The sequence below is a fragment of the Typha angustifolia genome, chromosome 8 (genome assembly GCF_048772165.1).
Source record: "Typha angustifolia cultivar Huaian chromosome 8, ASM4877216v1, whole genome shotgun sequence".
Classification (NCBI taxonomy): domain Eukaryota; kingdom Viridiplantae; phylum Streptophyta; class Magnoliopsida; order Poales; family Typhaceae; genus Typha; species Typha angustifolia.
Window position 1 is genome coordinate 13175046 of NC_133246.1, and position 13229 is coordinate 13188274.

At 35.4% G+C, this 13229-nt stretch overlaps 1 protein-coding gene across 2 annotated transcripts in view; it reads right to left on the reverse strand.

Moving 5' to 3' along the window:
• The window catches only part of LOC140764895 (serine/threonine-protein kinase EDR1-like), a 35540-nt gene that overhangs the window by 7179 nt on the left and 15132 nt on the right, over window positions 1-13229 (reverse strand). For both annotated transcript variants that reach the window (XM_073103723.1, XM_073103725.1), the window contains exons 8-11: window positions 8664-8759; window positions 3264-3350; window positions 3030-3147; window positions 220-514 (exon numbers count right to left, since the gene is read on the reverse strand). In XM_073103723.1, the coding sequence (XP_072959824.1) occupies window positions 220-514; window positions 3030-3147; window positions 3264-3350; window positions 8664-8759 (596 nt within the window). The remainder of the gene's footprint in view (window positions 1-219; window positions 515-3029; window positions 3148-3263; window positions 3351-8663; window positions 8760-13229) is intronic.

Sequence of the window (13229 nt, forward strand, 5' to 3'; positions counted from 1 at the left end):
AGAATATATTGAAGTCGTATCCTGCCCGTATTGGAGCTATATTGGAAAATTAAAATTAATTTTTTTTAATTCGGATAATCCTCCAACCATATTCGATACATATTAGGCCGTATCGAGATCTGGTATGTATCAAGTATCGGTGCGTATGCAAAGTATCCGTGCTTTATAGTCTGCAATACATCAAATGTATACTAAATAGCTGTCATGGAGAATACTTGCCTATACCAACTCGAGTGCCAACAGTAAGCTCTGAAAAACCAATATTCCATTCTTCAAAAGGTAATAGAGGCTTGTTTGAAAATGATGAAGACTGCAAGACTTTGTTCCAAGTTGATATCAGCTCAGCAGTTAGAAAGTCAGGATGCCCACTTATCTCAGAATTTCGACCTCTGAATTGATGGGGAGATGAAGGTAATGATATCGCCTTCTGAGTAGTAATTTGCCTTCTTGAGAAAGTGTGCAAACTGGGTTTGCTAGATACTTCGTCATTACCTTCCATATGGTATCCTGATTCCTAAATCACATAAGAACTGATCACAAAGGGCAATAACAACAACAATACACATTAAGTAAAAAAATGTATCAGCTCTGACTGAGACAAAGTGGTTAGAACATTTATAGAAGGCATGTTTACAATAATGTTGAGAGATCATTTATAAGGAAATTCAGAGACCACTGTAAACTGTAACAAGTGTGATTATATCTTGGGTTTCTTTCGACACAAAATTGCAAAGACCATCTCATATAGGATGAAGGACTTCCAAACAACTTCCGAGAAGAAAAGGCATATAAATAACCATCAATGAGGTCAGTAAAGATGTATACAATGTGATATGATAGATTATATAGTTTTCTAATAATATCATTATCCTGATGAAAGTAGGATAAGTAACAATGTGGTATCACTTAATAAGATGGAAAGAGAAACTAGTGTATCCAATACAAGTTAGGGATAATACTATGGGGAATAAGTTAAATGAAAATGTTTGAGACAACTTGGCATACCCATGGAAACTACAAAGTGACTACAGTCAAAAGAAGGCTTAAGGGATATTGGAAGATCAAAAAATATTTGGTGGAAAAACTAAAACAATAGATGACACCACTTATTTGGGAACAAAAATTTCTGCAAGAAAAGCTTAGGAAAAGTCTACATACATACACAAAATGAACCAAATAATTTGGGCTAATGGTTTTGCTATTGTTTAAGCAAGTCTGGAGCTAGTCAGGAGCTAGAGAATGGTGCCACATTTCACAAACAACAGCACGTTGCAATAACAATAACACAACCTAGGCTAAAGAGGGGAAAACAAATCGTATCACATGGCAACCATGCAGCAAAATCACCCCAACTTGGCCTAGCCCTTATATGGGGACTTTCCAGTTTCCACTGCCTTCCTATCCCCGATGCTTCCTACAATCAGCAACTAGGTGGCTTGGACGGAAACACCGAGAGTAAAGAGAGACAAGAGTCTAACACCGCAATTCACCATTTTCTAAACTTAGCGTCATTCTATCACCACCAGCTGGGAAATATGGATACATGAAAACACAACCCATATGCGTCTCTAAAACATATTGGATATTACTCTGATATATATACATTACGTGGCAGAAATATCCCAATGTAAGACTCCTCCTTTTCTTTTTCCTCTATTTTGCTTGTCTTTCTATTTTGTTTTTTATATATACTAGTTCGGCGAGCATATGTGCTTCGTATATAGTCCAACCACATAAAAAGTCTGCATAATGCATATGCAGGGTAATTTGTCCACCATCAATGACTATGTGACCACTTTTGAAATTATGGGTGTAGCAATATTCTACCATATTCCTCATGTTTTCCACCTCACTACCTCAATTAGGATCATCCATCACTACTACAACCACCATCATTATCACTGTATCTTAGTCCTTTTAGCATCCTCTTCCTTCTTCCTCTAGCCTTTGGTTCTTCCCAATGACATGTAACTCCAGTCTCTAGCACCACTATTCCACGACAAAATGACTGCCACATCTATGATGTTAGAAAGAGTAGGATGGTGGGTGGATAGAAAAGTGGGAAGAGGTTTAAAGAAAGGATTTGGTACTGGTGGTGGAGGAGGAAAATGGTGTATCTGTTGCTTAAATCTGCTGTAATGACATATAACCAATAAATACCTTTTCTGCTACTGTCAATAACTGCTAGCTATTTGATTCACTTTATTATCGAAAGAATGAGTTTAGTTTTGCAAATATTCAAATATTTAAAATTTTGGTCGAACAACTTAAATACTTGTTTGTTTTCTTCTCGGTTCAGATTTTGTTGGACCCCCCCCCCCCCCCCCCCCCTCTTCTCTATGCATGAATGCCAACAATCTGACTGATCATAGGATAATCTGAAAAAGTCGCAAAGCAGATCTAACTAATTGGTAAGAAACACAAAAAGAAGATCTCTTCTTCTTCTTTTTTCTTTCAGGGTCCCACATCCGTTAGAGGTGGTTGGCCACCGACCAACTTTCTCCTGAAAGTCACTATTTAAAGTAATTCAATTGTTTTTTAACTCTTCTATCATTTTTAGTCAACGTTTAGGGTTTCGTTCATTTTTAGATCATTCTTTTAGAATTTTTATGTAACTATAGAAAGCTCGGTAACACAATTGCCAATACAGTGGCCAATACACTAGATACATATCATTTTTTTCCCCAGCAGTCACTACCAAATGAAATTAATAACAATCTTATCAACCAAGTCTAAATTGAAAAATGGAAAAAGAAAGAAAGGTGTCAACTGAGATATCTAAAATCACCACTACCATGTGCTGAACTCCATCCAATATATAGAAATTAGACATGATAATAGAATTATGGACAGTGGAAGTCTGTAGTTATATCTTGTAGAAGAGCTCAGGTTAAAAAAGAGGATAGCCACATTATTTTGTGTTCTTTTATTATGAAAGATCAAGTATAACAAAAGAACATATTTAGACATAATATTGCAAAGACTGATGATATATACGAAAAGGTCAACTTATGTAAGTAGCAACATACATTGTTTGGTGAAGAATTTAAATTTTCCTCTTTTCCTGAATATGGACCAGAACTTTCATCACTCTGGTCTCTTACATGACGACTTTGCTTCAAAGTTTCGCTCATTGCTCGCACAGCCCTGAAATACAAACAGAAGGAAGTTGAATATAAGCACAGACATGTTAAGGAAAAAGCACTATTAGAATTTAGAAGAAATTTGTGTTATTTTATAAGAATAGTAAACTAAAAACTAACCTCACAATATCATCACCAATTTCAGGAGTAATACTAATGCTTCTTCTTCGGGATCTACGAGTATTAGATGTTGATGCACCATCGGATCTGTAAATTAATAACAAAATATTCCATCATATAGGTCAAAACATGTGCATGCGACTAATTTAAGGAAACAGATATACTGACACGACCTATGAAGCATGTACATGGGTTACGATATGTCAATATGATAACTATTAAAGGACAAGAAAATGATATGCTCATCATACGCCATATTGTATATGTATATACACATGCCTCTAGGAACCGAATTTTCTACTTACCTATGCTTGTATACATCAGTTTAATTAATAAATTGTTGTAACAAAGCTAACCACATATATTGAATTGTTGGATACCAGTGTCGGGAGAAAAGATGAGATTTCGGCAAGAAATGCTAATTTGAACCCCATTCAAAATAATATATCATGCGATGAGGAGTAAAAGTCCATACTCCATAGAATGATAGAAGTAAAAATAGGTGTTAAAGTTAGGGTTAACAGTTCCTTTAATTTTGGAGTTCGTCTGTTCTTGCTTTTCTGATTTCATTGCAGCAGACAATGCTGTAGCACAACACTATTCACAGTACTATTTGTGAGAACAGTTAATTACTATTTTACCTTTTGAGTCCTAAAGAGTTTGATTAGGAGTAAAAGTTTATAAAAATACATTAGAGATGGAAAAGCGTATTCGCAATGAATTAGTGAAAGAAGTCTCTCTATCATGCATGTGCACACACACACACGATTACATGGATATCATGTACTTTGTCTTACATCAATTAGGGACGCAAACTTGTGTAAGCAAGTATCATTCTTTTCTCTTGATTTCTATCTTTCCCTCACTTCATCTTTTACTTATTCAGTTATTCTTTACTAATGTTTCAAGGTTTTCCACAACAGTATGGGCTTGGCCGAGATGTTTTATATTGGAGACTCCTAAAAGCCATAGATACTAATTCAATTGGGTTTTAATCCCCATTTCCTCTCTTAAAGCAAACCATAGACATTATTAGACATGCAAGAAACCCCACAAAATTTATTTGAAAATATAATGTCAACCTACTCAAGAATAAAAATTAACAGTGGGATGCATGTTGAAGTTAGATCACTAGGACATAGATACTCCAATAACCAAGCATATAGAGGATACATCTATGAAGCACTGATAAAGATATGGCATATAAATTCTTAAAAGATAGGATACAGATGCGGGAATAAATAAATAAAAGAACATATATTAAATCTATTGTTGGCCAATATAACATAAAAATGCATATCATTCCCCAAAAGTTCATAGAAAAACTCAAGTTCCATCATTAGATAATACATATACTAAATAATTTCATGTACTTAACAACAATATGACAACTCTAATTTCTGCCACTGCATATTGACATCAATTCTAACATTAGCAGAGAAAATACAGATGTAAAACTAATGTATAATAGTAAGTAATTCACGAGCTCCAATTAATTCAACTATGAATAGACTTGTAAAATTAAACATCAAAGCATAATATTAAGATAGTGAAGATAAAACTAGTGACAATAGTAAGTAGTTAAAGATGATCACAGTGGAAAACAACTAATTAAGGCATGTGGCCTCAAACCATTGCTTATGAAAATAACAAACATGTCAACGTGAGAAATCCTAAATACTCAGAGGTGCCGGGATGAACCCAGGACTATGAGAGGGTTTGGAAATAATTTTCAATCTGAAAGGCAAAGAGAGAGCTGGAAGCCTCACCTAATGCCTCAAAGAGAGGTGCTGACCTGAACGTCTTTCTAGGTTCAAAAGCGCAAAGAGAGAAAGAGAGACAACAATGGAGCCTCAGCCAGCCACATTGTGAAGGCGGAGAGAAAGAGAGACGAGTAGTGCAGCTCGAGCTTCTTGTTGGCCATCGCACGAGGGAGGAAGCTAGGCTTTTCTCCTCGTTGTTGCCTTTCGCTAAGTGCCGCTGTCATGTAAGGAAGGAAGGGCTACGATTTTCTCATCATTTGTCGAAGTCGCCATTAGCTGTCGTGTGAGAGAGGAAGCTAGGGTTTTTCGTCCGGAAGAATAAGGATTTTTCTCGTGTGAGGAAAATTTTTCTTGCATGATAAAGCAAGGGTTTTGGGACTTTATTACTTAATTGTTCATTAGTTAGTTAATAGATTAATGATTCGAGACCCCTTAGCCAAGAAAACTAGACCTACTAAACCCAAATAACTTAAAAACATATCAGAGTCATATCCTGCCGTATCTAAGCCATATCAAATATGCATCGGATAAGTAACAGGCCACATCGGGTCCAATATGTATATTGGAGCTGTATCAAAGCCATATCAAATATATATCGCTCCATATCGGAGTCTGACATATTTGAATATTGGTATCAATGGGGGTAAATAAAGTATACGTGCTTTAGAGAGATACATATCGTATACTATACTAATAAGATACTTCGCGGATATTTCCTTTACATATCCAATTTTCTGAAAATAAAAATAAAAATTAAGATATCTCTTGGATAGTTTAAGCTACCAAAGATAACTCAAGTTGAAGATTTTCGAGAAGATTCTATTTGTAAGAAATCTTGATTCCAGATGTCAGTTCAAGTACATGAGTTATAAATTCCATGTTAGGATCTTATGCCAGCAATCAAACTCATGATGGACAAATCACATTTCTCTTTTTTCTTTTGATTAAGTAACAAACATTTTCTTATAATTTCTTACTTTTATTGGTGAATTAATTGGACATGTGTTCATTATTACACACAACAATGTTTTCTTATATAAATAAGATACTAGTGCAGTAAAAATCAAGATGTTTGGCATACAAGGTCTAAGTTCAGGTCAATATACATTAGAAAAATTCAATGAGTATAGCTGATGAACTGATTATACATAAGTAAAGGCCTGACTAATATTCTAGCCAATGAATTGGGTTGACACCAGGACAGACAACAATCTCACACCTAGTAAAAGACTGCTGAATTAGGTGATTGGAGAGAGAAAAAGGAAGCCTTATTCTTTAGCTATAAAGGATCTTCAGTTATTTTATTTGAACTGCAAGAAAGATGGTTAATTTTGACACACAGAAAAAGTCATTGGTAACTAGGGTTGAGAATACTCACAAAGTATAGGTTGGTTAAATAAGTCATCTGATACAGAATTACCCTGATGTAGTAAGGGTAACTATCTTCTATTTTTTCACCCATCTCAATCAGCATGAAGCAGAAAAGAGGCCATATCTCATGGATATGAATATGAGTGCCTACACATAGACAATACGGGAGGGAGGTAGCCACCAAAGTACACTAGTAAGAAAATAACTGGATATATCACACAATGGTTGACAGTCATGTAAAAAGTAGAGAGTGGTTTGCATATACAACAACAACCGTGTTTTGCATATGACCACCTAAATGGTAACTTTACTGTGCAATACCTCATCTTTTTCACATATTTGAAATAGACTCCTATCTCTCAAGTTTATAGCTTATACTCTAGCCTTTTGCAATAAGGCTAAACTATAGGGGGATCTCTGTAAACAAAATTCAAGAATGAAAAGACAATCATAATAGCAAGGTTTAAAGCATCAATTCTGCTTGTGCCAGAAACTTGCAATTTCATTTGACTTTTGCAGTTTCAGTTTGTATCTTGGCTTTTAGTTAAAAGAGTATCAAGACATCCTTACCAAAGGAAGAGGAAACATGTATGTCCTAAAGAGCATAAATTGTGTGATTATTTGATGGGAAAGAGATGCTTCGGCCTTTCCACAATTTGACCACTAAAAATTTGGATGTTCTTATCAAAATTTTAAGTCTCAGCTGCATGCGTCATGCTAGTAACTAACCAGTGTGGTATGACAGGATTTAAGTCATGTGATTAGCCAGCAGCCTATAGCCATGTGACCCGTTATACAAGCCACAAAGCCCATGAGCTGCAGGTCACATTTCTTAAGCCTCTGTATGTCTTGCCAGCTGAAATTAGTGCGTTGACAAGCCTCACTGTGTGCCTAAAGTGCACATTCTCGTCAATCATCCCATGAACGAGCAGCAGCTTCTCCTTAATCTTATCCAGATGATGCATGACAGAACCATACTCATATGCATCACAATTCTCTGTGGGCAAATCCATGTACTTCTCAGTATAGAATGTATCATACCCATCCAATGCAGTCACAAGGGCACCAGGTACCGCACAGCAAAAGATGTCAGGGAACAGGTGTCCACATGCCATGTAATAAGCAGCAGACACTACTGTTTTGAAAAGCGGCCGCATAGGTGGTGGTGGTTGGTCAAGCGCCCCTGATTATGCATTATGTGGTCCTCATAGAAGGTCTGACCATATATACGGACCGAATTAAATATGGATCTGCATATTGACAGCATATGCAGATGGCATACGCGCCAACATATTGAACTTTAACAATTATATATATATATATATATATATATATATATATATATGAAAGCGCTACATTGTAATATTGAGATATTTGTAGCGCTTCCTATGTAACTTGTCCTACTTGAAAATATTTATTGAGTAGTTATATGATTAAAAATTAGCATCCTTAGTGGATAGAATATTATGAAGATGATTCTCCATATATTACTTTGAAATTTTTACCTAATTAGTTTATTCTGCTAAAATATTCAATACACTAGATAGGTAAACTATTGCATTTTTAAATCGATTATTTTTTATATATTGCAATAGATGATTCCATCTTGCTCAAATGACCCCTTCTCATAATAAGAATATACATAACCCTATTACAATCTAGTCCAATATGGAATGAACTTATAATCTGATGATTGAGTCGATTCCTTGGCCATGACCCTCCTTTAGATTTTGGATAGGCTTCATGCAGTCACATAATGCCCGCATACAGAAGGCACCTCTCACAAAATTGGCACACACTTTGTTGCCCTACAATTAACATGTTGGCCTTATGACCAAATATAAAAGTAGTAAAAGATTGGTTGAAACTATCAAAAAGAAGAAATAGCAGCAGTCTAATTGTCAAGTTGCTTGATCATGCAATGGATCAAAGGCAAAGATAAAATAAAATCACATTTGCTTAATGTGTTACATATTTACATGACCTAGATTTTCTAAATCAACATTAAATCTAGGAAACAAATTATTGTATTGATATAACATTAAAAAGACAACTATAGAACCAAGATATTTAATTTATCAATTAAAACATGAAGAAATTTACTTAAAATCAAAATACAAAAACAAAGATCAGTAGTCATTATTATGTGCAATTGTGGATATAACATATAATTCAAAAGAATACATACCAAAAACATGAAGTATAAATTCTCTTATATTAACTCTTAATTGTTATCTGAATAGAAAATTGTAACTCACTCAAGTACCTTGATGCCGCTACACCATCAGCAAATTCTCTAAATGAATGTCTATCACTGCCTAGCATGGACCTCCCACGAGCTCTAGATAAAGGATGCTCTGGACTGCACAAAGGATTAAATACAACTTAAACTTTAGTACTGAATAGGATAGCTAAAAACAGTTTGCACTAGTTGTAGACTTCAAAATAGGCAATAAATATAGCCTCGGAGTACGTCAGCAAGGAAATAATAATTTCACATAAAAAGGGAAAGAAGGATAAATGACAATACTAATGAGGAAATAAGGTTACGGATTTTGTGTTAGTTAGGCAATAGAAGGAGAACAGAATGGAAAGAGGTTAATAAGAAAAGACTACCTGTAATTGTATATGTGGTTAAGCCAAAGACACAAGCACACACATGCTGCTTTGCACCATAAAGCACACACACATGCTGCTTTGCACCATAAAGCACACACACATGCTTGGCATGAGTGCAGGGCGCTAGTGGTACATAGACGACGATTTGGGTGCTTTTATTAATGCTGGCACTTCGCACAAGCATGAGAACGATCAAGATCAAAAGATCATGGCCATTTATTTTTAGACGGGTGTGATCTGACGATTTGATCTAGATGACGATCAAAGAAAGATGATCGATTGGATATAATCTTCAAAGAAAGATGGATAGGGCTGTCCAAGTTAGTTGACTATCGGGATCGGACGATCCGGATTAAATAACTGTGGGATTGGTTGTTAAATTAACAGATTATTTGAAAAAATGTATCTTTCATGGAAAGGCTCAAACCCTTTGTATTATTACCACCTAATTTCAAATTCGAATCAAACTCTCTCTTCTGTCATTTTCTATATCTTTGTAAGTAAAATAGAACCTCTAATGGTGTTCAGGTTTGACTTTGTGCAAAATATGATTATACATCAGTTTTTAACAGGCTTCATTGTATCTTATAAACAGATTTGTTGTAACACGGTGCACAATAATTGATTGAATTGCTAGAGAAAATAGCCTTAAGGAAAGCATCACTACAATGCGCCATAAAGTAAACATTGATTTCTGCATCATATTCAGATATGTCCTAACATAACAGCGGCTAGAGCCTCATGCATTAGAAAATCCTTTACCCCATCCTTCTACAACATATGTGACACAAAGTTTCACTTCATGCTACAGGTTCGTGCACATAGAAAATGCATTTGAGCATGCAGGTGTCTGAATGCGTATGAATATAGAAGAAAAATTTAGTAAAATTTGCATGAAGGAACAAGATGAAAAGGTTGATTTCAAGTATAACAAGTTAACAAGCCAATAGTCTCAACTATCTGTAGCCAGCTATATGGATAAAGTCCATAGAGTTTGGTCCTCTCTTCTGAAATAAATAGTTCCAAGGGCCTTAACCTGCATTTCTCTCATTCATATATCGTGAATTGATAAACAATAGGAATTTTTTCTTTTTCTCATTTCAATATATCTTGCTCGAGTGTGAGTTAATGCTTGGGCGATTTTGCCTCAGCTGTAGCTATCAGGTCCAAGCTGGCTTTTATGAAATCATACTTTGGTTGAAAATATAAGATAGCCAATATGGAATTATATATGACATAGTTTACACTATTTAAATTCTGCTGAAAATTTCACTAAACTTTAGCGAGATATGATTTAGACAGATAGATCAGGAAATGAAGATTGCACACTTCAAACTGTGAAGATCGAATTGTGACTTATCAAGAATGCAGGATGACATTTAAGTCAAATTAAATACACTAAAAGCCACGGTACAAATTTAAAATGCATTGGTTCAAAGAAGTAAAGAAATCCTGTGTGCGGCTTCTGATCACATTTATCTCATCTCTATTTTATTTTTCTTTCCTCTTCGTTTTTTTCTTAGGGGCTTGTATTTCTCATTATGAAAGAGGGTGCAGCATATAGAAAAAGTTTACTTGGTTGCTTGATTCAAAGAAAAATACTACTGTTCAGTATATTTTTATTTCCTTCTACAATTCCAGTTTTCCTCCTTTCCCCTGCTGGTTTGACCATCTTAACATTTACTTGAATTTAGATTTTTAATGGGCTTTTTTAATTGCCGTTTGCTCCATGGAGCTTGGTAAGTGCTCCATAGATCTTCCTTAGCATAAATTCTAAGTGTAGACATCATCATTTCTGATTACCGCTTCATTTCTACACAATTTGGACTGTTCTTTTGTTGAAAATCATCTGTACTAGTTGTTTCCTGTGTTGAATGGACTCAATTTTTATGATAAATTCATCCCGTCAGGCTTAGATTTGCAACTTCCCACATGTTAGGTCATTTGATTTAGTCTCTTAGTGGATATCAATAAAATATGGACCAAAAATTTGTAAGAGTAAAATCAGATCCAATATTATTCTGGTTCTAATACTTGTAAGCATGTTAGACATAAATCCAAATTTTAATTGCGAATTTGTAACTTTGTAACCAATTCACTTGCTAAAAAAAATGTCCAAACAGCTTAGTTGGGTGAACAATCTATGCAGCGATTTTATAGTCACGTGCGTAATTTTTCGCGTGAGTTGCAGGCCTTAGAGCGTTTTGAGCTTCATTTGATTTATGAGGTTTTAGAGAGAGTTGCCCGCTTTACCAGTTTTTATATGCTTTTTGTCAAGAATTTGCTCCTTTGGTAGGGACTTTGATCCATCGTGGCACGCTACCAAGTTAAAAGTCAGTTGTACTTGAGCTAGTTACTAAGAGACCTGTCTTGAACTTTTTATTATCAATATGCTCCACCAGTGGTGTTCCCTTCGACTATGGTGGACCAGGTTCTTGCCATCGTAGCTTGCTAAATACTCTCGCTCTAATCACTCTCACTTTCGTCTTCAATGTTCTCATTGTCACAGGCCAGGGCATCTAATTGAGATATATTGAGAATTGTATCCCAAGAAATGCAAGAACCACAACTAAAGAGTTGTCCATGCCCAACTGCATCTGTGGCTATTGATATTTCGCCTGAGATATCCTCCATTGTTCCTTTTATGCATAACACTCTACTAGATCGTCTTCCGCAGATTGAGCAAACACTTGCCAAACAAAGTCAGCTCCTTAGTTGTCGTTTGCAAAACCTCGTGTCCACTATGTCTGCTTCTCTGATAGAACACTCAACTATAAACTGCTCCTTCAGGTAGTACTCGTGGCACTTGAATTGTGGATTCTAATACCACTCAGCACATGACTCCAAATTTCTCTATACTTTTTGCTTGCTCGCCCATGTAATAATTCCTACCACCTTAGACTGCAAATATATATATTCTTCCCTTTTGTTAGTCTAAATCTACTACGACTACTCCTGATCATTTTGATCATCTTACTCTACCTCATGTCTTGCATGATTCTGATCTGAGCAGGAATCTTCTCTCAATTATCAGCATTATGGTTCTGGCTATCACATCTTATTTACTACTACTTCTTGTATTGTGTAGGATCCACTTACTAGCGAAGAGATTGGAGTGAGTTGGCATAAAGTTGGTGGCATTTACCACATCTCTTTTCTCCATCTACATAACTCACTTCTCATTTTGCTGGTATTGCTCTCTCATCTATTGATCTCTAGTACTGCATGTTAGATCATATGTCCAAATCTTGTCTTAAAGGTCTTTTCTATTCTAGAGCCCTAGGATTCTAATTCTATGTCGGATTGTGTGGATTGTAAGTTGGCCAAACAATTAGGTTTTCATTTTTCTTCAAGTAATAGTAAAAGCAATTCATCTTTTGATCTTGCTCATTCTAATATTTGAGGATCTGCACTTTTGTCTAAGTGTGGGTATTTATATTATATGAATTCATTAATGATTCTCTAGATACTTGGGTTTATCTCATTCGTCATCAATCAGAGAACTCTCCTCCCAAAGTTTATTAGAATTTTACATCTATCATTCACACTCAGTTTTACAAGCACATTAAGGTTTTCAGGTCTAACTGTACTCGAGAATTGAGAGTACACTTCTACTACTTTCCATTCTCTATTCTCATAGAACCCTTTTTGAATATTCTTATTTCTGCACTCATGAGCAAAATGGTGTAGTATTACAAAAACATCATCATATCTTAGAGACTACGCATGCTCTCTTTCGACCTCTATTAACCTTATGCCTTCTCCTTTCTTACAAGATCGCTCTCCTTATAAGGTTTTTTTCTCTATTAAATCAAATTACATTCATCTTCGTGTTTTAGGATATACTTGCTTTGTTCTGCTCTTTGCTCATGAATGTGACAAATTGTCAACTCAATCTATGGTATATGTTCTTCCTAGGTATAGTTTTGAACACAAAGACTATTGATTGTATAACCCTTTGACACGTCAAATACAGATTGCTCATCATGTCTCTTTTCTAGAGGATATTCCTTATCGCTCATGAATCTCAAGACCTCACTTTCTTTAAGCCTCCATCTTCAACATCTCCTCAGCTTCCCCTTGGGATTATGCCCATTCATATTCTCTTAATAGATCTTTTATTGGATGTCCTACCCTTCTTGTCCTATTACTCAGGTATACGCTCGACAAGTTATTCATGTATCTCCTTCATCTACATCTCCTATTTTATCTT